Below are 27,601 nucleotides of genomic sequence, written 5' to 3'. Positions count from 1 at the left end.
TATAATCGATAACATTACTGTCTTTTTAACCCCTTTCAGCCTTTTAATGATTTTTAGTACTTCAATATTTAAGTAAACACTGTGAATTTGTTTAATAAAAAATACTAGATTAAAAACAATAAAAATAATAATGGCCACTAAACTTTAACATTAACTCAATAAATAATAAGATTTGTTCATTTTCAGTTATGTGCATCAGTGACGAACAGACAAGCATGCGTCCGGGAATATGAATTATTAAAGAAAATGGAGATGATCCTGGTTTCATGTTGAATTAATGACCCTGGAGCACAAAACCAGTCATGAGGGTCAATTTTCTGAAATTGAGATCTATACATCATCTGAAAGTTGAATAAATAATCTCTCCATTGATGTGTGGTTTGTTAGGAGGACAATATTTGTCTGAGATACAACTATTTGAAAATCTGGAATCTGAGGGAGCAAAAAAATCTAAATATTGAGAAAATCATCTTTAAAGTCTGTTCAAATGAAGTTCTTAGCAATGCATATTACTAATCAAAAATTAAGATTTGATATATTTACAGTAGGACATTTACAAAATATCTTCATGGAACATGATCTTTACTTAATATCCTAATGATTTTTGTCATAAAAGAGAAATCTATAATTGTGACCCATACAATGTATTGTTGTCTATTGCTACAAATATACCTGTGCTACTGATGACTGCTTCTGTGCTGCAGGGACACAGATAGGTTTAAACTGAATCATGAAGCTAATCTAAATGACAAGATGTTCACAAAACTCAATGGCAAAATAAAAAGCACATTAAATAAAAAACAAATATGCAGGAAATATTCAATATATTGGCCAGCACTATCAGGCTAAAACACACAAACAAGTAAGCACTCGATTACGCATCACATTTACGAGGAAAACAATATGCATTCATTCTGGAGCGGCGTCTCCATTAGTCTGATTCCTGAGGTGCTGTCAGTCCCCGAGTCTTCGTCTCAAATCAAATGAGAGGCGATCAATGCAGCATTAAAGAGAGAGAGACGCTCCAAATACGGGAAAAGCATCCTAATGACTTCCAATACGCCACCGCTAGAGGAAAAGCGCTTTAATCAAAATAGATTTGCCTGTTTTGATATAAAAATTCATTCCCTGAGCTTCTGTCTTTCCTCCATTAGCTGATATCGAGCGCCAGCCGCTTTTACCGTAATGTGAGCGATGACCGGCTGGTTACTGGTGGAAGTTTCCTCGGAGGACCGAGGGTTGATTCTGCTGGGTTTATTCTCTAATAAAGTGCGTTAGTGATCGCACAACATCTCAGCCCATGATTTCCTCCTTAGAGAGTTCATACAATCCTCAATAAAGAGCTCAGAGCAACCAAACCCAGCAGATTACTCAAAACCACCTACAGCTCAGGATTATGGATAGTAAAATAGCAAATATCATCAGTGGCCTCAAGGAAAGACGGCCTAGAAATCTACATTTAATATGTTTTAAAATTCCCCAAACAGTGCTCAGTAACCCTAAAATACAGTATGTTCCATGATGTCCATTAAAACTAACAAAACTAGATTTTTCAGAAATCATGCACCGTGTCAATCAATTTAAAGCATCAAATCATCAGATGATTTCTGCTCGATTTCTAATGCAAATCCCTGTTAAACAGGTAGACGTCTGGTAAACACTTGGAGAATAGCAGGCCGAAAAATTAAGACTTTAAGAGCATTTTAAGATCCAGAGGAACACTGGATAACCTTGAGGCTGTGTAGGTTCAAATCTCAGACGTGGTGATTCATAAAAACCTCAGACAAATGCTCCAGAAGACTGTCCTGAACGTGACCCTGCTGAAACAAACCGCTTAGACTAGTCTAATGTGATTAACCGGACTGGTCTGTTTTGATGGTTTTAGAGGGTTTTAATGGTCAGGCTGAGAAATCCTGTATTAACTGAAGAATAACTGACCGAGAGTTGCTTTAGTTATTCTGAGATCCATCACGAGGCCGGTGAGAAAACAAGGTTATTTTTCTGACCTCATTGGCAGATATTTAATTATTCTTGTTTTATGCAAAAATTTGCTTCATTTTGATACATTTGACAGACAATAAGACTTAATTTCTTAACCCATTTTTCTTCAAGCAAATATATCTCGATTTAATCCTCATAATGCATTCATGCCCATTTTGATCCAGAAGAGATTCATAAAAATTTCTACAAAATACAGTTTTTATTAAGGGATCAAAACTTTGAAAATACACATTAACACCATTAAAATACAAATCTTTTTTTTTTCTCCATTTTTTTTCTTCACATTTTCTTTAAGAGATATATTTATAAATTAAAAAAAAAAAAGTTTCCATTTTGGGTTTATTATTCTAAGACCCATCACAAAGCAATTGCAATAAAGCGTAATAAAATAAACTTAATTCAAAGAGAAAGTAAGAAAATTTTGTCCAAACCCATTGGCAGATCTTTTATTATTCTTGTTTTGAGCAAAAATAAAGATGATTTTTCATCATTTTTGGATCATGCTTGTTACTTTCACGGTCTAAAATGAACAAAGACTTGAAATGTGTTTTGTTTGTTTTTTTTCCTCAGGAAAATAAATTTTATATAATTTTTATTTATTATTTTGATTACTATTTTTTTTTGTATTATTATTTAGAATTCTGAGGGGATTGTATGATATTATGCAATATTTATAATTTTTTTATGAGCAATTTTTTTCCATGGACACTTTTGACCGCCAAGTGTTACTTTTTTTATTTTTCGACCTTTAACATATCCAAATCAGGTCCGTGATTTTTTTGTGTGTTCACATAGCAAATGTGAAAAAATCCACCATTTTTCTCCCCATTCTGATATAGCAAAAAAAGATAAAATTCAAAGCATAAATTTTCCGGTCAGTTCCATGCGAAGAGGCCCATTGAGAAGCTTGACCTTGACCTTGATCATCAGTACAGATGAACGACTGTCAGCAAGCCACAATCAAGCATGAACCTCCACTAATGGATCAGTGATTGATCAATGCAAGGGTCTCACCTGGCGGCACCCATGGGTCCAGCGAAGGCTTTTCACTGGTGTCGATCTGCTCCCAGTCCAGCTCATCGTCTCGCCCTTGGGTGTACCCGCAGGACGAGAAGGGCTTCTTGAAGTCACAATCTCCTGCAACAAAAGGACAGACATTTATATTATCAGTGCTTTTCCCATTACCATGCCTGGAAATGAGAGATTCCTCCTCCTCGCTTCTTTCCGTCATGATGCGGCCGCTTATAATGCAATATGCCAAACAACAGCAGCGCTTAAACCGAGATGGAGAGCGATTCGAAGCGAACGCCCGGCACAACACATATATTACCATCATTAGCTGCGCCGCATACCAATTTCACAATGACAGAAATGAAGTGTCCAAACTCTATCATCATTAAACGCTGGGCTGCCGCCGCTCCAGCGAGCATAAATGTGATTCATTTCACAGCGGCGTGCGACCAGACTTCCCCTTCACATCATCCGCCGTCAGCTCTCATTCATCCTAATTCTCCTCGCGGGACACACAACGCCAACCGACATCTGCACTTTTAATTCCTGCAATAAACAGGTGAGAATAAACAGAGGAGCTGTCTTTACCAACACATTAACATTTAAAGGATTCTGTGGCTCTTTGACTGTCAAACACTGATGTCAACCGTGGTTTCGTAAGAGTTTGTTGTAGGACTATCTGTTGTACACTGCAAAATTATGATTTTTTTTATTTTTTTTTTTTTTACTTATTTGCATTGCTTTCCAGTACAAATATCCAAGTGTTCTTGAATCAAGATACATTTACTGTAGAAGCAAAATGACTTTATATGATATTGCATCTTGCTAATGCTTAAAGCAAGAACAAATATCTGCCGATGTGGTCAGAAAAATAAACAATTCAAAGTGAAAATCATTTTTCTGTCCCCATTGGCAGATATTTTATTACTCTTGTTTTGAGCAAAAACTCATTAATTTTGATAAATTTGTCAGAAAATAAGACTTAAGTCGTTTTTCTAAAGTCTTTTTGTAAATGTAAAGTATCATTAATTAAAAATAATAAAGCAATTTACTAAATAAATTAATCCTTTACCCATTTCTCTCTCACCATTTAAATTGTACGTGGAGTTATATTAATGCCAAAAACGTTTCTAAAGTAAATTTAGCCTTTTCCCCATTTTTCTCTCACTTTTGGACTGAATTTTGTTGATGAACATGAATATGTATATATGGACCACTGCAGCATGAAAAACTGATCATTTTTTCACCTTAAACTTAAAGTTTATGCCATTAAAATCACATTACTTTGCTTGAAAACTTTTTAGAGTAATATTTATTTATTTATTGTTAGAAATAAATATCTAGGTTCCATAGATTTGGACTGTTTTTGAGCAACCATGAGTTAAAAAAATTCAAAGGGATTTAATCAAATTATGCCCTTATAAATGTATTACAATGCTACATTCAAATCAAAATTGGTTCAAGTGGAATTTGAAATTTCAAAGAATTTCAAATGTCTTTTTTTTTTTTTTTTTAGGGGTAAATGCAGTAATAATGTGGTAACATTAACACAATTACTTCACATTCACTCTAATGAGAAGTTGCTGATTAGAATATGGTTTTAATGGAAAAATATTTTGACGATTCTTCGGATCCAAAAGGGCCTGGAATGTGAAAATAGTCTAAAGATTTTGCATGCATTAAGAATGTTTAGACATTATCACAGGAAAATAATACAGAAACACTAAGGAAAAACATAATTTCTCTGTAGTGCAACTAACCAGCTGCTTTAAACATCCAAACTTCAGCTTTAATGTAAAAAGTCTTGCTGTGCATCATTGAATGTCAATGTCAAAGTCAGATTTATTGATTTAGCACGGCATAAATTGAAAGTGCTTTACAACAATAAACACAGAGCCCCAAAAGAATAAAACTGCTCTTGAATTTAAGCATCTTTGACTGTAAATTCAGAAGTTTAATTGGAGCTCGGCCGTGACTGACGGACCTCTGCAGAACTACGACCAGCCTCCGAGTGAAATTAATGTTCAAGGCTGTAATTATGGGTAAACAGAAACTAACAGGTGCGAGGAAACGATTATTGGCACACTTTTAGCCCCATCGCTTACAAGCGCTGCACTGAGATTTATTCTGAGTGCATCTGAACGACCCGACGCAAGGCCAAAAGTTCTGTGCACTCCAGAGCAAATGGAAAATAATGGTGAAATAAATGAATATTTCAGGACGTGGTGCTGCAGCACTCACTGTAAATCAACACAGGAACTGCTACACACACACACACACACAAATCAGCAACCAAACACACCCATTTAACACACACACACACACACACACACAGAAACCTTCCTCTGCGCACAAATGCACAATAATGCTTGCATAAACAAGAAAAGCAGAAAAACACCTTTTACATGCCAGATCTGATCAATCACTCTTGAAGCGTGATGACTGTGTGTGTGTGTGTGTGTTTACAACCCTTTTTACTTCCATAATTGAGTGTATGCAACAATACAGAATAAGATATATACTGTAGAATATATTCCATGCTTCAAGAAAACTAATTATGAATATTATATATAGTTAACAGTGTGTGTGAGTAAGTGTGTGTGTGTGTGTGTGTGTGTGTGTGTTTGTGTTTGTGAGTGTTTGTGTGTGTGTGAGTGAGTGAGTGAGTGAGTGTGTTTGTGTGTGAATGTGTGTGTGTGCGTGTGCGTGTGTGTGTGTGTGAGTGTTTGTGTGTGAATGTGTGTGTGTGCGTGTGCGTGTGTGTGTGTGTGTGCGCGTGTGTGTGTGTGTGAGTGAGTGAGTGAGTAAGTGTGAGAGTGTGTGCGTGAGTGTGTGTGTGTGTTCAGCTGCTGATAAATGGACAGTCAGTGTGTGATTAAGTCGTCAGGCTGTTAGTGTGTGTGATGTTTTAAAGCCGCTGCTTCACTGATGACAGATATACTCCATTGTCTTCCTGCAGATTCATGCAGTAACTGTTAACTGATGATATATTCGGGCCTTTGTCCGCTTACACGAGCGAGAGGACGGCAGATTCAGTGAGCGCTGAGAGGAGAACGAGCTCATCTTCTATTCTGCACGTGTCAGGAGACACTGGAGGTGACAATAGAGAGAGACAGCCTTGAAAGAGCCGCTCTGACAGCAGTTCTCCAGAGCGAACCGTACAGAGGAGAGAGAGAGAGAGAGAGAGAGAGAGAGATACAGAGAGAGAGAGAGAGAGAGATACGAAGGATACGAGAGAGGAAGAGAGAGAGGAAGAGCGAGAAAGAGAGAGAGAGGCTATCATAACGCAAGTAAATAATAATCAAAAACACAAAAATAAAAACAATCAAAACTCAAAAAATAAAATTCAATCAAAACAAAAAAACTAACTAAAAAAAAAACTGTTCGCATCATACATAAACTAACTGGCACAAAAACTAACTAAAATAAAAATACCCAACAACTGATTTTAGTTTTTTATACATGTAATAGTGATATATATATATTATATACATATTATATATATAATCGAGTATCAATATATATATATATATATGTATGTATGTAGTAGTAGAATATATATATAAAACAGTATTAGTACAAATTACTTAAACTAAAATTACCTAAACCTACAATAAAAATGTTTAAAAAACTGTATATTAACTTAAACTAAAATTACCTAAACCTACAATAAAAATTTATAAAAAAAAACTGTATAGACTTATACATATATATATACACACACACACACACACACAGTACACACACACACAACACTTGGGCAACACCCCTTACTGTGGCACCCCGTCTTTGGCCACGTTTAGTTATTGTCCACCTCAAAGTTATTTCTATCTTTTGCTGTAGTTTGTTAGTAGAAAATATCAGTTTACATTTTCAAACATTCATCTTGCCATTAATTTTAATAATAATCTAGTGAGATTTTTTAATTGCACAAGCAGTCTGACAACAGCCGGTGCTCCACACAGAGATCTGATCTCACCATCATCGAATCTGTCTGTGATTACATGAAGAAACAGATGAAACTGAGACAGACTAAATCCAGAAGAACTGTGGTCGTATCTCCAAGAGGCTTGAAGAAAGCTTCCTGCAAAGCTACCTGAAAAACAATGTGCAAGTGTACCTGGACAAAAGCTGTTTTAAATGCAAAGGTTGGTCACACCAAATATTGATTTGATTTGGTTAATAGAAGTTTTTTTTTTTTTGAAAGCATCCTTACTTTACAGCATATTTACACAAGTGCCTAAAACTTCTCACAGTGCTGTAGCTTTAGAGGCAGGTTTCTTAAAATGTCTTGAAGACATTGCTACAGTTCTTCTGGATTTAGTTCGTCTCAGTTTCATCTGTTTCTTCATGTAATCACAGACAGATTAGATGATGGTGAGATCAGATCTTCATGTAAATATTTAGTAAATATTTTTAAAATTGTTTTGCAATTTATTTATTTATTTGAAAAGCAAGACAAAACAGTAAAAAGCACATTTTGGCTATTTAATTTATGCAATGGTGAAAAAACTTGGCTCTCCATCAGCGTCAAAGCGCTGTGTGATACGTGATCTGCTGTGTTTACAGTGAAGCGGCTCATGTGGGCGGAAAACCTCCGTAAGAAACTCCCGATTCTTCACTTGGGACAGAAAGCAGGTTAAGGCTGTTTAATATGTGGAGTCATACATCAAAAAGACAAATGCAAATCAAACCTGTGACACGAAGCCTCTCCTGAGCACTTCACACGCGGCTCATCTCTCATATCTGCTCAAACACGCGCTTCATGTCGCCCATTGATCATCTGTGTTTGTGCTTCTCAAATGTGTGTTTGTTTCTAGAAATGTGCATAAGTCTCAGACTCCAGGGGCCCGGGGCCGACTGGATTCAATCAGTGTTTGCTCTCGATTGTTCTGTGCATCTGAACACACAGCAGATGTTTGATATTCTGATGGAGCTGCGGAGAGACGAGGAGGAAATACGCCAAAAAAACTGCCTTCAATAATCCTGATTCTGCATAATATAATATAATATAATATTTAATATAAAAAAATATAAAAAAAAAAAAAATAAAAAAAAACAATAATGTTTTTTTAATCAAAAAAATAAAATATAAACAAAAAAAAACAAAATAAAAAAAAAAAAAAATAAAAAAATACAAAAAAAATATTAAACCGCAAAACCTGTAATGTTTTTTAATAATCAAAATTAAATTAAAAATCACAATAATTTAAAATGTAATTTAATTTAATAAAAATTTAATTTAAATTAATTTAAATTTAAATATATTTAAAATTTAAATTATAAGTAAATAAACAAAACAAAACTAAATACTGTTTAATTAGATGCATGACCTTTGACATCATTAACAAAAAAACAAAACAAAATACTGCTTAATTAGATGCATGACCTTTGACATCATTAACAAATGATTTGTGAAGCATTTTCTCCTACCTTAAAGATCTATTTATTTCACCCCAAATGTTTTTTATTTTTTTTCATAATTTATGCACTCATATCATTACAGATCTACCTTAAGATAAATTCCAGCAGAAGAAATTCTAAAACCATCAAAATATAAAATAATAAAAGTTTAAATGAGTAAATGATGACAGAATGATAACTTCTGGCTTTTTAAATAGTTTATCCAGCCTGATATAAAAGATTAGAGAGTTTTAGATAAAACTTCAACCTGTTCCTCAAACAAAATATGGCAGATTTAACTGTACGCTAAACATGTCATCATCCACCCTGAAGGTTTATTTGTGAAGTGATTAAAAATAAAGCACAGCTAATGAGAAGTTAGAATAGTAAAATAAACTTCAAAAGATATTTCACCCCAAAATCATCATTCTGTCATTAATTACTCATTTAAGCCTCATGACTTTCTTCTGTTCAACAAACGAAGGTATTTTGGGCTCCAATGTTGAAGTCCTCTTGAAGTCTTCTCAGCTCAGCAAAGACAGGTTTGTAATGACATGATGATGAGTAATTAATAACAGAAACATCATCAGTTTATTTTAATATTCTAAATTTACACCATTATATAATTAGATGTGGTTTATTAAGCATTAGTTTACTGGCAGATCACATGACCTCTGTCTCTCAATCTCATTGGTAGATCCCAAATCGTGTCGCCGCTCATTTGCATAAACTTCAGCTCAGCCAATCATGTCGACTCAAAGCTGTACATGTGACTAAACACATTCAAAAGTATCAGCTGTCAAATCTCGCAGCATGTTAAAATGGTTTTTAATTCAGAACATAATATTTCCTCAAGTAATTATGTGAAAATTAGGCTTTATTAATCGAAACTGTGGACCTGCAAATTGTGTGAAAATTAATAAATGTTGTCTGAGTGTTACTGCCTCTAGTGTTCATGCGTAAATAAATAAATAGTATTATTATTATTGCAAGCAAATCATCATATTAGAATGATTTCTGAAGATCATGTGACACTGAAGACTGGAGTAATGATGCTGAAAATACAGCTGCGCATCACAGAAATAAATTACACTTTAAAGTATATTAAAATAGAAACCCATTATTTTAAATTGTAATTTATTTATTTATTTATTTATTTTTTTGCAGCCTTGGTTATGTAACCCCAATTTCTGAAAAGCAATATATATTATATTATTATGTTTGTTTGTTTATACACACACACACACACATATAAATATATAATTTTATAATATATAATAATACTATATAGCCTCTTATTTAATAAAGATATGACAGATGATTCGTTTAGGCTGCAGCAGTGATTAAACGAGTTAAAGGCATTCTTCATTCTGCTAGTAAAGCGTCTGATATCTGCTCTGAAGAGCCAAACCACTTCGTATCAAACTCAATTAGAGCATTTATCAATATGTAGAGCAGCTTCTCCAGCCGAATAAATCATGTGTTTGTTGTAGAGCAGGAATGATGGATGAAACACGCTTTCTCTGAGGTCTGATAATGCCATTATCTCCCAGAAAGAGTCGAAGCGCTTGTTTCTGGTGTTCAGATGTGCTTAATTAACATTCTGTATTGGTGTTATCTGTTAGAGCCGTTATTGATTGATTGATTGGATTCGGTCTGGGACCCTGAAAAGGCCCCGGGGTTTAATTCCTCCTCATCCGAGTCCTGATACAATTATTTATCCGTAAACAGCCGGTCGCACCTTTGCGCAGGAGTCTCAAACTCAATCTGGCAAACAGCGACGTGTTTTCGCAGACGGAGCCCCTTTTGTCCTTGAAATGAAATGCTAATGCATTGTTTCAGCGTTTAGCAGCAGGGAGTCAAACACGGCGATTGGACGACGCGGAAAATCAAAACAGAAGAATCCTGCATTCAAATGAATCTGTGTTTCTGTCAGAAAGAGCTGCATTCTATTAAAGGCCATTAAAAAGCCTCCTCCAGATTAACCAATCCATTAACGTCCGCAAAACATCTCGCTTAAAGACAGCACAAGTGAAGACCAGCAACTTACTGATCCCGCTGGGAGAAAATTAAATAAATCACAATCATATTTGACCTTTATTGCCGTAATAACTAGTGCAGACCATTATAATGCACTGACGATATATTAGTGATGATTGTGCAAAACCATGCAAAATCAAAACCCAATCAATTTTAGTCTCACTTGCATCCAGAGCTGTTACTAGCCCACTTATTTTAGCATCATTTAGATACTATTATTTTTATATTCTGATTTCATTTGAATTTTAGTTAAATATATACTAATTTCATTTTAATTTCATTAAAAATATAAATAAATATAGTTTCTATTCTATCATAATTGAGCATAATTATTATATATATATATATATATATATATATATAGTTTTTATTTTAGCATAATTGAGCATAATTATTTTTAGATTTTCTTCTTTCTATTTTAATTTGTTTATATATATATTATTATTATTAATATTAAAACAATTTGTTTATTATTAATTTGTTTATTTAGCATTATATATACTACTTTATTTTATTAATATTTTATAGTAGTTTTTATTTTTGTATTTTCTGATTTCATTTTACATATTATTATATATATATTATATATATATAATATATAGAGATATATAGAGACTATTATATATGTATTTTCTGATTTCATTTTAATTTTATATATTTATATATAAATTATTACTATTTCTTACATATAAATAGTTTTTAACTCTCATTTTAATTTTATATATTTATATATAAATTATTACTATTTCTTAGATATAAATAGTTTTTAACTCAGGTTTATTTTAGCATTATTGAGAAATTATTAGTTTTTATTCATATTTAGAATGACTTTTTATTTTTAGATTTTTTTTTTTATTTTAGTATTTTTTGTTTAATTTTTATTAGTTCTGATTTTTCTTAATACTGTATATCTAAATAGTTTTAAACATACAGTTATACTTTGATATCACTGAGATACTAGTGTAGTTATAACATAAAAATTTAATAATTAGTTAGTTTTTATTTTTAGATTTCATGTTTCCATTTTAATTTTACTTTAATATTACTTAATTTTTTAATATATATATATATATATATATTAAGATGATAGATAAAATAAAAAATAGATATATATATATATATATATATATATATATAATATATATATATATAGATAATTTTTTCTTTCTTTTTCTATTCCATTTTAATTGCACTATTACAGTTTTTTAATAATATTTTTTATTTTATTTTAAGATGTTATCATTTTAATTTTACTATTTTTCTTTATGTTTAATCATTTTTAGATTTTGGATTAATTTTTGTTAATTTAGTCATTTTGTTATGCATTTTGTTTATATATTTAAAATAATTATTTTTTTTAATTTCTATACAGCTGTATTAATTCTGTATTTCAGCTTTAGTTATTTTAGTTAAAATAAATGAAAAATGCTTGCAACTAGCTGAAATGAAACAAGTTTGTTTTTCTATATTATATTTTATTTTGTATGTGCTCAGAATTACACTTAGAACTACACTTAGAATGTGCTCAGAATTAAGTCACTTGCATGCTGTAAATGTGTTAGTAGTGTGTGTTTGACTTTAGTGACTCTCAGCAGATGGCGAGTAAAGACAGTGAAGCAATTATCCAGCACAACACGACCCTTCGAGCTCCTCTCCACAGCGGCGGCAGGTAAACTGTGAGGCTAACTAGGCAAGACAAGGGAAGTAATTGACAAGGCCTGTGCGTGTCAGCACAGGAACCGCTTTAAAGAGACTTCATTTACTCCGACAGCAAAGCAGACACACAGAGAGAGTCGGATGCTCATGAGCGCCTCACACGTCCTCGCATGTGTTTTTAAAGTGTTGGAGAACACACAATGCTCTTCAGAAGCACACACTCACACAGATCTATCCATCTTTTTAGCAGCGCCAGCCAGGGGCGGGAATCAATATGACCGCCCCTCGATAGAGGAGCCAATTTCTCCTAAAGATTTTCCAGTCAGACTTAAAAGGCCTTTTGTTATTGCAGGAGGAACAAAAGTAAACTTTCAGCATTAGAGCACGCTGGGGAAAGTTCTCAGGAGAACACAATGCTGGAGAGACCGCTGACAAATATTTCTCACACACACACATACTGTACACACACACATACTCACTCACACACACACACACACACACACACACACACACACACAAACACACACACACACACACACACTCAATGAGGACATATCACATAATCAAACTCAAAAACACTGCCTCATTTAATAATTATTCATTTTTTCCTCCTTTTTTTGCACAGAAGAAATGTTTACCTAAAAATGTCCACTTGCACGGGGAAAAAAATGGATTAGAACAAATTTGGAAATTATGTTCACTTTATTTAGAGATTGCTAGTAAACATTCAACACAATCACAATCTCAAAGTTTTATATTATAATTTTTTTTTTTTTTTTTTTTACCCATGGCTAATTTTTGTGTTATAAATTTAATTTTGAATAATCAGAACTTGTATAATATGTTTTCGGTATTATCCTGCTCCAGGATGACAGTTATGTATTAGGGATCATTTTTTTTGTCTTCTAAAATGTATTTTTGTTGCAAAAAACGGTTTAATAATAATAATATAATAATAATAAATAATAATAAAATAATAATACTGTGAAACAAACACAACAACATAACTTTCTGTGAGAGCTCAAAAACATACAAAATAACTAGGATTACAGTGTAATTTATACCATGTACATATAAACCATTAAAAAATTAAATTTTAAAAAAATATATATAAAATAATAATAACCAGTATAATTTATAACATATGAACATATAAAATATTAAAAATATAGAATTAAATTATAGAAAACATGTTAAAACATGCAAAGATTAGCCTTCTCACAGATTAAAATGAACGAGATTTATGAAAAATAAATAACTGTTCATAAACATTTGTTCATAAATTTATGAAAAATTTTACTGTGAACATTACTGATGCATAACTTCCCTGTATAGCTCAAAACGTAGAGTATAGGATTGGATTCCCAGGAAATGCATGAACTAATCAAATTGAACACCTTCAATGCAATGTTTTAGATAAAATGCATTACCAAATGCATTTAAAAATGTAAACAAATCAATATTTGTCCCTGAAAACATTTATGCAAAGATTTCATGCATGCACAGTTAGTGAACGAGACCCAATATTTACTTAGTTGTTAGTGAGGTGATGTGCATCAAAAACCTCTGTGATTGGATATCAAATGCAACTTCTGGAAAGATGTTTGTCCCTAAACACTAAACCCTAAACTGTACACACACACACACACACGCACACGCACACGCACACACACACACACACACACACGAGTATAGCTATAATCTAGCATGAAAAATGAGAGTCATTCTTCAGTCATATTGTTTTCTTCCACAATTATATATCAGCATAATCAGTGGTTTAATAATCATTTGCAGAGCCGTATTCCTTTAATCAACGATCCTCTGCTGTACGATTCCATTTATACGCCTCATCTGAGTGTGTGTGTGTGTGTGTGTGGAACGTTTTCCTCTAAATCAATACAGCCATAAACAGAACTAGAAGGGAAAATAATGAAATGGATGAGTCGACCCGGCTGAAGGTCAAAAGCGTCCAATTACAGCAAATTAATGTCCCAGTTATGAATGTAATTAAAGCAGCAGCGTATATCAGCGTACATGAGCTCTAGTTAACCTAGTCAGCTCCCTACATAGATGACACGCAGGCTCCTGATGTGAAGGCAGACAGCAGGATCATTCCTGACAGCACCACATGCATCTCTAATGGAGAAATCAATCCCAGGATTCACGTCGAGTCAAATCTCTAAAGCGCTTTGCTCAATACACAAGGTTTCAAAGCTGCAGTTTTTGTTCAGTTCAGAGGTTTAAGCATTGGTCAGTTTTATTTTGGTCAAGACATTCAAATGTGGTCTGGTTTTGTTCTGTCAAGAGATTCAAACAATGATTGGTTTTGTTCGACTAAGAGATTTTAACGTGGGTTGGTTTGTCCAGTTAAGATAATAAAACAAAACATAGATACAAATCAAATTTATGTTAGTTCATTTAATATAATAAAACAAAACACAGGTCAGGTTTGTTTAATTAGTAGTTTCTAACGTCTGTTCGTTTTGTTTGATTAAGAGATTCAAATTTCGGTTGGTTTTGTTCAATTAAGAGATTCAAACATCGGTCAGGTTTGTTTGATTAGTAGTTTCAAACATCTGTTCATTTTGTTCAGTTAAGAGATTCAAGCATCGTTCGGTTTAGTTCAATTAAGATATTCATACATCTGTTTGTTTTGTTCGATTAAGAGATTCATACATTGGTCATTTTTTTTTTTGTTCGATAAAGAGATTCAAACATCTGTTGGTTTTGTTCAATTAAGATATTCATACATCTGTTTGTTTTGTTCGATTAAGAGATTCATACATTGGTTGGTTTTGTTCGATTAAGAGATTCATACATTGGTTGGTTTTGTTCGATTAAGAGATTCATACATTTGTTCGTTTTGTTCGATTAAGAGATTCACACATCGTTTGGTTTTGTTTGATTAAGAGATTCACACACCGGTTGGTTTTGTTCGATTAAGAGATTCACACATCGGTTGGTTTTGTTCGATTAAGAGATTCATACGTTGGTTGGTTTTGTTCGATTAAGAGATTCATACATTGATCAGTTTTGTTCGATTAAGAGATTCATACATTTGATCAGTTTTGTTCGATTAAGAGATTCACACATCGGTTGGTTTTGTTCGATTAAGAGATTCATACGTTGGTTGGTTTTGTTCGATTAAGAGATTCATACATTGGTTGGTTTTGTTCGATTAAGAGATTCATACGTTGGTTAGTTTTGTTTGATTAAGAGATTCAAACATCGGTTGGTTTTGTTCGATTAAGAGATTCATACATTTGTTCGTTTTGTTCGATTAAGAGATTCAAACATTGGTTGGTTTTGTTCGATTAAGAGATTCATACATTGGTTGGTTTTGTTCGATTAAGAGATTCATACATTGGTTTGTTTTGTTCGATTAAGAGATTCACACATCTGTTGGTTTTGTTCGATTAAGAGATTCAAACATTTGTTTGTTTTGTTACGTTAAGAGATTCAAACATCGGTTGGTTTTGTTCGATTAAGAGATTCATACATTTGTTCGTTTTGTTTGATTAAGAGATTCACACACCGGTTGGTTTTGTTCGATTAAGAGATTCATACATTTGTTCGTTTTGTTCGATTAAGAGATTCAAACATTGGTTGGTTTTGTTCGATTAAGAGATTCATACATTGGTTGGTTTTGTTCGATTAAGAGATTCACACATCGGTTGGTTTTGTTCGATTAAGAGATTCATACATTTGTTCGTTTTGTTCGATTAAGAGATTCATACGTTGGTTGGTTTTTGTTCGATTAAGAGATTCACACATCGGTTGGTTTTGTTCGATTAAGAGATTCATACGTTGGTTGGTTTTGTTCGATTAAGAGATTCAAACATCGGTTGGTTTTGTTCGATTAAGAGATTCATACATTGGTTGGTTTTGTTCGATTAAGAGATTCACACATCGGGTGGGTTTGTTCGATTAAGAGATTCATACATTGATCAGTTTTGTTCGATTAAGAGATTCATACATTTGATCAGTTTTGTTCGATTAAGAGATTCATACATTTGTTAGTTTTGTTCGATTAAGAGATTCATACATTGGTTGGTTTTGTTCGATTAAGAGATTCACACATCTGTTGGTTTTGTTCGATTAAGAGATTCATACATCTGTTGGTTTGTTCGATTAAGAGATTCACAACATTGGTTGGTTTTGTTCGATTAAGAGATTCACACATCTGTTCGTTTTGTTCGATTAAGAGATTCACACATCGGTTGGTTTTGTTCGATTAAGAGATTCATACATTTGTTCGTTTTGTTTGATTAAGAGATTCACACATCGGTTGGTTTTGTTCGATTAAGAGATTCATACATTGGTTGGTTTTGTTCGATTAAGAGATTCACACATCTGTTTGTTTTGTTCGATTAAGAGATTCATACATTGGTTGGTTTTGTTCGATTAAGAGATGTCATACATTGGTTGGTTTTGTTCGATTAAGAGATTCACACATCTGTTGGTTTTGTTCGATTAAGAGATTCACACATCTGTTGGTTTTGTTCGATTAAGAGATTCATACATCTGTTGGTTTTGTTCGATTAAGAGATTCATACATTGGTTGGTTTTGTTCGATTAAGAGATTCATACATTGGTTGGTTTTGTTCGATTAAGAGATTCAAACATCGGTTGGTTTTGTTCGATTAAGAGATTCATACATTTGTTCGTTTTGTTCGATTAAGAGATTCAAACATTGGTTGGTTTTGTTTGATTAAGAGATTCACACATCGGTTGGTTTTGTTCGATTAAGAGATTCATACATTTGTTCATTTTGTTTGATTAAGAGATTCAAACATCGGTCGGGTTTGTTTGATTAGGAGTTTCAATTAAGAGATTCAAGTGTTGTTTGCAGTAGAATAGTTTGCATACAAAAAGTATTCCCATCGCTTCATAACGTTACGGTTGAATCACTGATGACAGATGGAGTATTCTGATGATGCTTTTCATACTTTCCTGGACCTTGACACTGTTATTTATTTAGCAGTCTATGGGACAGTCTCAAGCCTCCCTGTTTTCATCCAAAATATCTTAAATTGTGTTCCGAAGACGAACAGAGCTTTTACGGGTTTAGAATGACATGGGGGTAAGTGATTAATGACAACATTTTCATTTTGGGGTGGAGTATCCCTTTAAGAGATTCAAACATTGGTTGGTTTTGTTCCATTAAGAGATTTAAATGTTGATTTGTTTTGTTCGGTTAAGATATTTAAACACTGGTCTTTTTTATTCTGTTAGGAGATTGAAATGTTGTAAATTTTGTTGCAAGTGAAAAGACTAAAGCTTGAACATATGCTGTTAGAAAGTAATGAATGTGAGCAGTTATAGTTTTGTTTTAAGCGAGAGCAAACAAGATTCACAGCAACCAGCTGAATGAAAACAAACACCACGGCAGAGAATATTATAACCTCATACTGCACTCAGAACCGAAACACATCTCTAAAAAAGTCTGATCTAATTATAAACAGACCAATATGTGTGCGTGCTGTGTATTTTTATGAGTACGGCATCATTATCTTAGCAGCACGCTCTCGTCAGACTCCATTGGGATCAATCGTCGAGTTGAGTCTTCACATGACGGGTTCTGTCTATGTAGAGCGCTCACTTATGAGTGTGCCTATGTAGGCAGCAGACAGCAAGACAGCTCACTTCTGTCTCTCTCTGCCAATCCAGCAATTACCAGGTCTTCATCGTCCGCCAGGACAGAGCGCCGCTCGATCCGTTCAGATAGCCGCTAACAAACGCCTCGTCTTTCCCTGAAGACGACGCCGCCACCAGCCAATCTCAGGTAATTTAAAGCGCTGCCAGCCCTGTCTCTCTGCCACCTCTGCACGAGCGGCCCTCAGGGGCCCATGACTCTCTCCTCTCCTTCTCCTATTTCACCTCTCTATTGGCAGCTCCCAGCGAGCAGCTCTCGCTCTAAATCGCATGTATATATACTGTCCATTTGGGCACTTTGAAGTGGAGAGGATTTAACCAATCAATCGCTATATCATCATCAATCAAGCCGTCGCTCTCGCTGCGATCGATCGGATGGTGAAATGGAGCAGTCGGCCCACAGATTTAGACGGATAATCTGGCCCGCTGGCTAAAACGTGTCAAAGCAGAGAGAGAGAGAGAGAGACGATGGACATTATCTGCTAAAACACACAATAAAACTCAGCTCGAGTGAATGAATCCAGGTCACCAGCTGCTAAAATAGAACATGTAGAACCCCAACGACTTTAGATGCTAAATTACACACAGACGGTTATTTAGAAGCTGAAGATTCTCATGGAGAACATGAAGATGTACAATATGCAAAAACACACCTATATGCACAATTCACTCCAGTTTCTGGCTGAAATGACCACTGGTGCAGGAAAACACCAAACACTTTTATTCACTCCAAAAAATAAATAAATAAATAAATAAAATAAGCTAAAACAACACAAATCTTTAGTTATGCACTCCGTTGTCATTTGCACTCAATTTTATTACAAATAAATGAAATTACATTTGTAAAATGTTTACTTAAACCATTTGTGTTGGGCTTACATGAATCTTTTACGTTGCATTGACTGAAAGTGGGCAGTGGATTTCTAGTTCCCAACATGCTTTGCATAGGGATAGATCAGGAGAAAAAAAAAAACTGAAATTAAGTGCCGTTTAATGTGATTTTTAGCAAAGGGAAAGGCCTGTGCTTATGCCGGTGATGAGATTTTTTTACTTAATCATTACTTGCATGCTACAAAATCATGTGAACAAGTGCTATGTTGGCTGTTAAGTTCTCATAAGATTTAATAAAATAAATCAGTTCTAAGGCCAGCATGTGATTTGCAGTCTATATCGTCAGCATTTCTACACTTCACAATCAACCAAACATGGAACATGGAATTTTGTCGCTTGCATCGCATAACCAGCTCCACATATGTGGCTTTTCTGACATAATAAACTTGCTCGTTAGCGCACCCGGCACAGCATTGCACTTGCAAAGCAAAGATCTTGGGAATGAGTGCCGTGAAACACAAGTTAAGGTAAAAGAGTTTTAAAGGTTTGTAGAAGCAAAATAACACACTGTTAAAATGCTTTTTTAAAATGTATGTTTTTAATTTAAAATACGTTTTAAAAAATATACACAAAATTATATCCAAATATACACAAAATATACTGAAAAATTATTGATAGAAAATATATTTACACAAACATTGTAAAGTATGTTCCTATATATTTAAATGTATTTTAAAACACATTTTAGATAAAATACATTTGGGCATTTTTGTATACTTTGAAACATATTTCAAAATATATTTGACAAAGTTCAAAGTTCTTATAAATATTGAATTTTACTTAGTTTGAGTGCACAAAAATAATTATATATGTGTAGCTGAAACCTAAATAAACAGTTTAAATCAGAAACTATAACTCAAATTGTGTGCAGAAATGCACAAATAACACTTAATTTTAACATTTTCCTTCTTTTTCTTCTTTTTTTTAATCAGTTGCAAGCAAAGCACACTGGGAAAATGAAGTCTGTTGTATCTCATTCAGTTTGTGTTATGCTTAATATAATCCATTATTGAGTTAACAACTTCTATTAAGTGCAATGAACTTATTAATTGTGTAAAAAGAAAATTAAATTGGACTGTTAGGTTTCAGAGTGCACAATCGATGCAATTAAAGCTCCTCCAGTCTTTTCCTAATTTTAAAGTATCATCAGAATTGTTGTTCTGAGAGTATTTTATTTGCTGTCTGCAGCCCTGGAATGTGTTTTAACATCAAGTGAATAAAGTCGAGCGAGCGGCGTCTAAAAGAAGCACCTTTCCGTTTCAGAGTGGGGTCATTTGAAAAATGGAGAGAAAATTGTGACAATTTCTCAAAGGAGAAAATGCGATGTTTTGGCGGCGCTGAACAGCTTGGTTAAGTGGACGGTCTGATGAGGCCGATTTGAGCGAGATTCACGGGTCCGTCTGGTCATTATTTCCATCTCTCCGGTACGGGTCCAGAATGCTGATGCGGTGGGTGCGAGCAAACTCTCTGCGCTCATGTCAATGCATGAGAGTCACAGCCACAGCTTCGATTTGGACAATAGAAAACAAGCAGGAGGGGCGATCGAATCTTTCCCGTCCAGCAGAGACATGGACAATGAAATCTTCCGGAAGATCCCTGAGGAGAACAACAGAACACCTTCAAATCGCTCGTGACTTTACACACCTCAGTACTGTACATCTGTAAATAACTCATCAAGCCTTCCCTGTAAATAGCACATATGTGTCCCTGCAGCACAGAAGCAGTCATCAGTAGCACAGGTATATTTGTAGCAATACACAACAATACATTGTATGGGTCACAATTATACATTTCTCTTTTATGCCAAAAATCATTAGGATATTAAGTAAAGATCATGTTCCATGAAGATATTTTGTACATTTCCTACCGTAAATATATCAAAACTTAAGTTTTAATTAGTAATATGCATTGCTAAAAACTTAATTTGGACAACTTTAAAGATGTTTTTTTTTTGTTTTTTGCACCCTCAGATTCCAGATTTTCAAATAGTTGTATCTCAGCCATATATTGTCCTATACATCAGTGGAAAGCTTATTTATTCAGTTTCCAGATGACATATAAACCTCATTTGCCAAAAATTGCCCCTTATGTCTGGTTTTGTGCTTCAGGGTACCATATGCACATTCACAGTTCTGTCTATGGACATTTTCTTTTTTTCCTGTATATTTTTATTACTATCGTTATTTATAACTTATTATCTAATCTCTTTATTATTAGTGTTTTTATTAACTTAATTACATGCATGTTTGCACTATGTTTGTACTTCCCGTACTGGAAGCTCCTACACCAAGATGAATTCCTTGTGTGTGTAAACACATGGCAATAAAGCTCTTTCTGATTCTGATTCTGCTTCTGACATAAGCGCATGCATCCGATGCTCCGATGAGGGCCATGTGTGTTTATGTTCTGCCTGATATGATGAATCCAGCAGTGTTTGTCTGGATGTGAATTGATTCTCTGTGAGGTGTACGTTCGATAGGGCTTTGCTTCAGAAGTTGCCCTCCTCCATGTCCCTCTGCGGTTCGATCGGGACCGACCGACTGACCGACCGACCGACCGACTGACCACGCCGAACGCAGAAAAAGAAAGAAACGCAAGGATCCGATCAGCCCAGCTGGCTTCAGACCACATCAGTTTACTGCACTGTTCTACTGCAACTCTGTGTTGCACATGCAGCTTCACACCAATAATAATGTCAATAATCAAACACATTCTGCTCAACTGTCCTATTTATCAAAGTGTTAGAAAGTCTGATTCATTCTAGCAAAGTGGAATATTGAACACTGATTAAACAACCCTGTATGACTTACTTGGACCTTCTTTTTATGTGGAGCACAAAGGAAAATATTTAGAAAAATGTGGGGGTTATTTGGTCCATACACTGAAAGCATTTGGGTGCATGCACTGTTTGGATCTCAGTTTTCTCCAAAACATCATATTTGGTGTTACACAGATAGAGGAAAAGCACAAAAACAACAACAAAACAAAACAAAACAAAAACCCCGGCATTTAAACACTGAATAAATGAAACAAAACAAAACAAAAAACAAAAAACATATTATGTATATATATAGTACAAAATAATAATAAATAATATTAATATTATTACACTATAATTATTACAAATAACACATACTTATTATAAATACTGTATATAATCATATTTAAAACAAATAATATTTATTATAATTTAATTATATCTGTAAGTTGCAGTCACACTAATTGAGGCCTAAAAATCCTGCAAAAAACAGCTGATTAAATTAGAAATCTAAATTCTAATGCTCAATTAATTCACACTGACTCTCTATGAAGCCCCACCCTCAAAAGATACATCAGCCAATCCAAAGTTAGCAGAACCAATGTGCAAAATGATTGACAGAGTGTTTGTGATTGGCTGAAGAATTGCAAACCACGCCCTTTGACTCTTAAAATACTTGCAGGCATGTTGTTTAAATGAATTATTTACTGATATCTGGGGAGAATTTAAATATTATTGCAAACAAAATGGAATAACATGTTCCTGTCTTGATTTTGAGAAAGTTTTAGTTTCATCTACAACATTGAAATTAGAATTGTGTTTTAAAGTTTGCTCATTTCAACCACGCCTCCTCTTTATGAAACCCCGCCCTCTAAAGACACACCAGCCAATCCAGTGCAAGAACACCTGAATGTACAAAATGATTGACAGGTGAAGAGTGTTTGTGATTGGCTAAAGAGCCCTTAGGCCACTCCCAATGCCAAATACTTCAATATTAGCTGCTGTCACGATCACGTACAGTATCTAACAACTTTTTCTTTTATAGTTTGACAGCAAGTTCAACTGCTTTATATTCTGAGCAGTCATTAGTTTGACAAACTACAGTTTCAAAGCAACTTCATCCTCACATTAATCTGCCCAGAAGCCCTCAAATCCAGCAGAAAACTCAACAAACGGAGAACAGGAGAGACAGCAGGGATATGCGTTTCCTCTCTCACTGTATAATCTATATAAGTCTCATTTGTAAGAAAGGCGTCCGCTGAGGGTTGATCTTCAGCTGGGACGCTCATTATGTTTGATCATCGCAATAAACAAGACCATTAGCACGCCTTGTTGTTTTTAGATCTGTAACAAATTCCTCTTGTTCTCTCTGCTTTGAGAGAGAGGGAATAACTCAAGGTTGAGCGTTCAGACGCACACTTTGGAGAATTATGAAACGAGTGTGGAGAAAATGAAAAGCTGGTGTAATTTATCACGAGCGAGTGAAGCAGAAATCACGTTATCTGTGGAACCCAATACAGCAAACACAGCAAAGTCCATTTATCCCATCCGAGTTACCTGATTCCCGCTCTGGAACGTGTGATGGATTCGTTCCGATCAATAATTTGGACTTGGTGTATTTAAAACGGCAGATGAAAATGATCTGAGCAGTTATTCATGACCAAGATCACCTTAACACTTAACAAAACAAAACAAAAACACACACACTAAAACATTTTAATTTTATTTATTTTTTTTATGTTTTTGAGTCTCTTGCTCACCACGGCTGTATTTATTTATTAAAAAATACAGTAAAAATTTTGAAATATTATTACAATTTCAAACAGCTGTTTTCTATGTGAATCTCTGTTAAAGTGTAATTTATTTCTGTGATGCGCAGCTGTATTTTCAGCATCAACTCCACACTCCACAGTCACACAATATCCACAAAAAACACTAAAATACCCATATTCTCCTCAAAAAAAATTCATAAACAAACAAATAAATTAAATCAAAAAATTAATAAAAATGTAAATTTGATATTAATAAACAAAATTATTTAATTTTTATTTTAATCAAACAACATCAGAAATGTCTTTATTGTATAAATTTAATGCATAAAAGTATTATTTCTTTAAAATATTACTTTTGAATGGAAGCAGCACAACATTGATAATAATCAGAAATGTTTTTTGAGCAGTAAATCATCATATTAGAATGATTTCTGGAGATCATGTGACACTGAAGACTGGAGTAATGATGCTGAAAATACAGCTGCACATCACAGAAATAAATTACACTTTAACACATATTCACATAGATAACAGCTGTTTTAAACCGTAATAATATTTCTCAATTTTTACTGTATTTTTGATCAAATAAATGCAGCTTTAGTGAGCAGAAGAGACTTCTTTCAAACTCTTTTGACTGGTAGTGTATTTTTATATATTTGGCCTTGATAAACCTTCACTAAAACAAAAGATGCACAAAAATGCACATAAATCAATCAACCAATCAGTTCATGTCTTAAACGATCAGCAGAACTGATGCTCTTTTATTTCACAAGTACTTTAAATCTCAACAACTTCATCCCATCAGCTCGTGTTGGTGCGTCGCTTCATAAATTCATAAATTATGAACGCTCTGCTTCATCTGTCATCAGTGCACTAACACAAAACAATAAAACAATACTCCTGAACTTCTCCTGAAATCAGTGACTTTCATACTAACACATCAGAGTCATTGTGTTGGTCTCAGATTGTGACTCCGGAGCGTTTCTCGTCTGTTTTTGCAGCTCGTGTTCAGTGGATTTCAGAGGTTCGTCGAGCGTTTAATTGATGACGGAAGGAAACATGACAAATAGCGCTCCGCACCCGAGTTGTTTCAAATTTAAAGAGTCGCTGGCATGAATTAATTGTGTGTTAAACAAAGGCAGGCTGCCCAGCCATCCACAGCCTCATTAATATTGTGAATTATTAAATCCCACAGCCGTCTGAAGACTTTTGACCTGATTTTCCATCAACTATTCCATCATAACCGCACACGGCCTACAGAAAACAGCTTTCTTTCATTTCAGAAACAAATCATATTAAACTACTTTCACATTAAACAAACTTTATTCAAATAAACTCAATTTAATTTATAACAAGTCATTACAAAAAGAAACATTATAAAAATATTAAATATAAATAGTAGTAGTAGTATATACTGTATGATAATACAATTATTATTATTATTATTATTATTAATATTATTATCAATAACATTAATTCTTATAAATAAGTATAAAATAAAAATGTATTCATATTGAATAAATGTATCCATATAATAATAAAAATAACAATTACTATTACTATAAAACATATTATAATAAAAACATTATTATTATTATTATTATTATTATTATTATTATAAGCATTGCTAGTGTAAGACTACAGGAGCTCAGAATAATATGATGAGAAATAGCCATTATATAAAATATTAATAATAATAATAATAATAATAATAATGTATTATTATTCTGAGCTCCTGTAGTCTTACACTAGCAATGCTTATAATAATAATAATAATAATAATAATAATAATAATGTTATAATAAATATAATATATATATAATATATAATATATATATATATATATATATATATATATATATAATATAATCATAACAATCTCAAATAATATTATTTACATTTTATAATGTTATTTATAGATATATAAAATATTAAAAATATAAATTTTATATAATATAATATAATAATAATATAAATAAAAAACGTTTTATTAGTAGTAGTAAACTCAAAATAAATGTTTAAGCCTTTTTTAAGATTTACACAATTGAAATAGCAAACTCAAATCAAAATGAATTGAATAATACTCATATATTTTGAATAATTGATTAACGATTGATAAATTATTCAATTGAAATATGTATGATTGTAAATATTTGATGGAATTTTAATATTAATTAAATTGCATAAATCTTGAGAAAAGGCTTTTGAGTGTAGCGTGTTGCTGAAAGAAATCGAATAAAAAAAGCACTGAGATGATAATTGTGAGCATTAAAAAGCTTAAAATGTGAAAAGCTTAAATTCTGGAGTCATTTTACCTGTGAATTAAATGTGTAACGCTGATGTTTACTGTGGGGATTCATCAGTTAATCACTCTTAATGACATGGGGACACCGACCAACTGTTTCTGCGCTGATGAGAACACACTTTCTGTGCATTGATGAAGCATTCAGCTCAAGAGATCTCTGAACTTCTGCTGCTTACAACAATCTTGCTTCAAGACTTTGGAACAGAACAGAGCCACAGGTTTACGTCTCTTAAATAACAAACCATAACAATGCACTGCAGCTCTCCTGCTTTAAAAGACGATTATTAATATTCAGAGTCACCTTCTGCTTCCAGCACTGGAGGATGAAAACAGATTCACTGTAGAATATTAAATGATTACATCTGAACGTGTTTTACGCTTCTCTACCGCGCTTCAGAAGGACGGATGCAGATGTTTAATAACATGCACAGCGTCACGAGGAATTCATCATTCAATTCTGATTCAACTCCGTCATTCAGCTACATGCAGTGAGTTTGTCTTGTTTTCTTTAATCAAGATGCATTAGCTTGAAACCAAAATTTTCTTAAAGTTTCCAAAATGAAAAAAAATTTTCAAAGTTAAGTTTCTTAAAATAAAAAAAAATAATATAAAATAACATAACAAAAAATAAAGTTTACAAAATGTCTGGAAAGTTTCAGATCTAATAATAAGTAGATTTATAATATAATATAATATAATATAATATAATATAATATAATATAATATAATATAATATTAAAAAAATATAAAATAATATAATATAATATAATATAATATAATATAATATAATATAATATAATATAATATAATATAATATAATATTGTTATTAAAGTAGAAATAAGCAAAATAGAAGCATTCTTTCCCCAGGATTCTTTGATAAATAAATATCTATATATATAAACAGCATTTATTTGAAAAAGAAATATAAAACCACCGTCACAGAACATTTTGGACCTAATTCTGATATAATACTTGGGGGATAAAAAAAATAAAAATAAATAAATAAAATAAATCTCTTTATAACTCTGATATAAAAAAATAATAATATAATGTTAGAATATAATAAATTGATTATATTATATTATATTATATTATATTATTATATTATATTATATTATATTATATTATAAATTAATTAATTAATTAAGAATTATTATTATTATTATTATTATTATTATTATTGTACATAGTTATATGATATACATAAAATTAATGTTGGATATTCTTATAATAGTTATTATTATTATTATCATACCTTGTTGTCAATAAAATATACATTTCTTATTCTTATTCTTATTTAAGTTTATTTTTCTGACCCCATTGGCAGATATTTGGTCTTGTTTTAAGCATAAAGTCACTTAAGTTTGATCAGTTTTACAGAAAACAAAACTTCATATTTTAAGTCATTTTGCTTCTCCAGTAAATGTATCTTGAATTAATGATGTTTAGATATTTGTACTGGAAAGCAAGACCAAAATAATGAAAAAGAAAATATTTTTATTGTTTGCTATTGTAAACATATTGCACATATTGTAAACGTTTTAAGTGAACTCTGTAGTGTGTTTGTGTCTGTGTGTTTACAGCATTCTTCACTCCGTCTGTCACGACTCTCTCGGATCCTGAAGTGAGCGCTTGATTAATAATTAGTGTAAAGTCACAGCCCAGAGTAAAACCTCTATTATTTAAAGGCAACATGCTTTAATGACATCCCCGGCAGGTGAAGGAATGACTAATTCTGAGTTCTGGGAAGAAACACCATGAAACAGAACATAAACATCACGGTGTTCATTTTCACTTGAGAGAATATCAAAAAAATATATGTATATAATTTTTTGATTTTTAAATCATCATATTAGAATGATTTCTGAAGATCATGTGACACTGTAGACTGGAGTAATGATGGTGAAAATACAGCTGCACATCACAGAAATAAATTACTGTTTAACAGAGATTCACACAGAAAACAGCTGTTTTACATTCTAATAATATTTCACATTTTACTATATTCTTGATCAAACAAATGCAGCTCTGTTGAGCAGAAGAGACTTCTTACAAAAACATTACGAAACCCTACAGACTCCAAACTTTCTTGAATGCCTTTACACTGA

The 27,601-nt window shown here is 32.9% G+C and overlaps 1 protein-coding gene across 1 annotated transcript in view; it reads right to left on the bottom strand.

The window, feature by feature from the left end:
- LOC109103661 (receptor-type tyrosine-protein phosphatase mu-like) overlaps positions 1–27,601 on the bottom strand; it is a 203,259-nt gene that overhangs the window by 145,021 nt on the left and 30,637 nt on the right. The window contains exon 2 of the mRNA XM_042719198.1: positions 3,016–3,138. Coding sequence (XP_042575132.1) covers positions 3,016–3,138 — 123 coding nt within the window. The remainder of the gene's footprint in view (positions 1–3,015; positions 3,139–27,601) is intronic.

This window comes from Cyprinus carpio, chromosome B2, assembly GCF_018340385.1.
Source record: "Cyprinus carpio isolate SPL01 chromosome B2, ASM1834038v1, whole genome shotgun sequence".
Classification (NCBI taxonomy): Eukaryota; Metazoa; Chordata; class Actinopteri; order Cypriniformes; family Cyprinidae; genus Cyprinus; species Cyprinus carpio.
The sequence above is the reverse complement of the archived record's forward strand: the minus strand, read 5'-3'. Positions and strand labels throughout refer to the sequence as shown.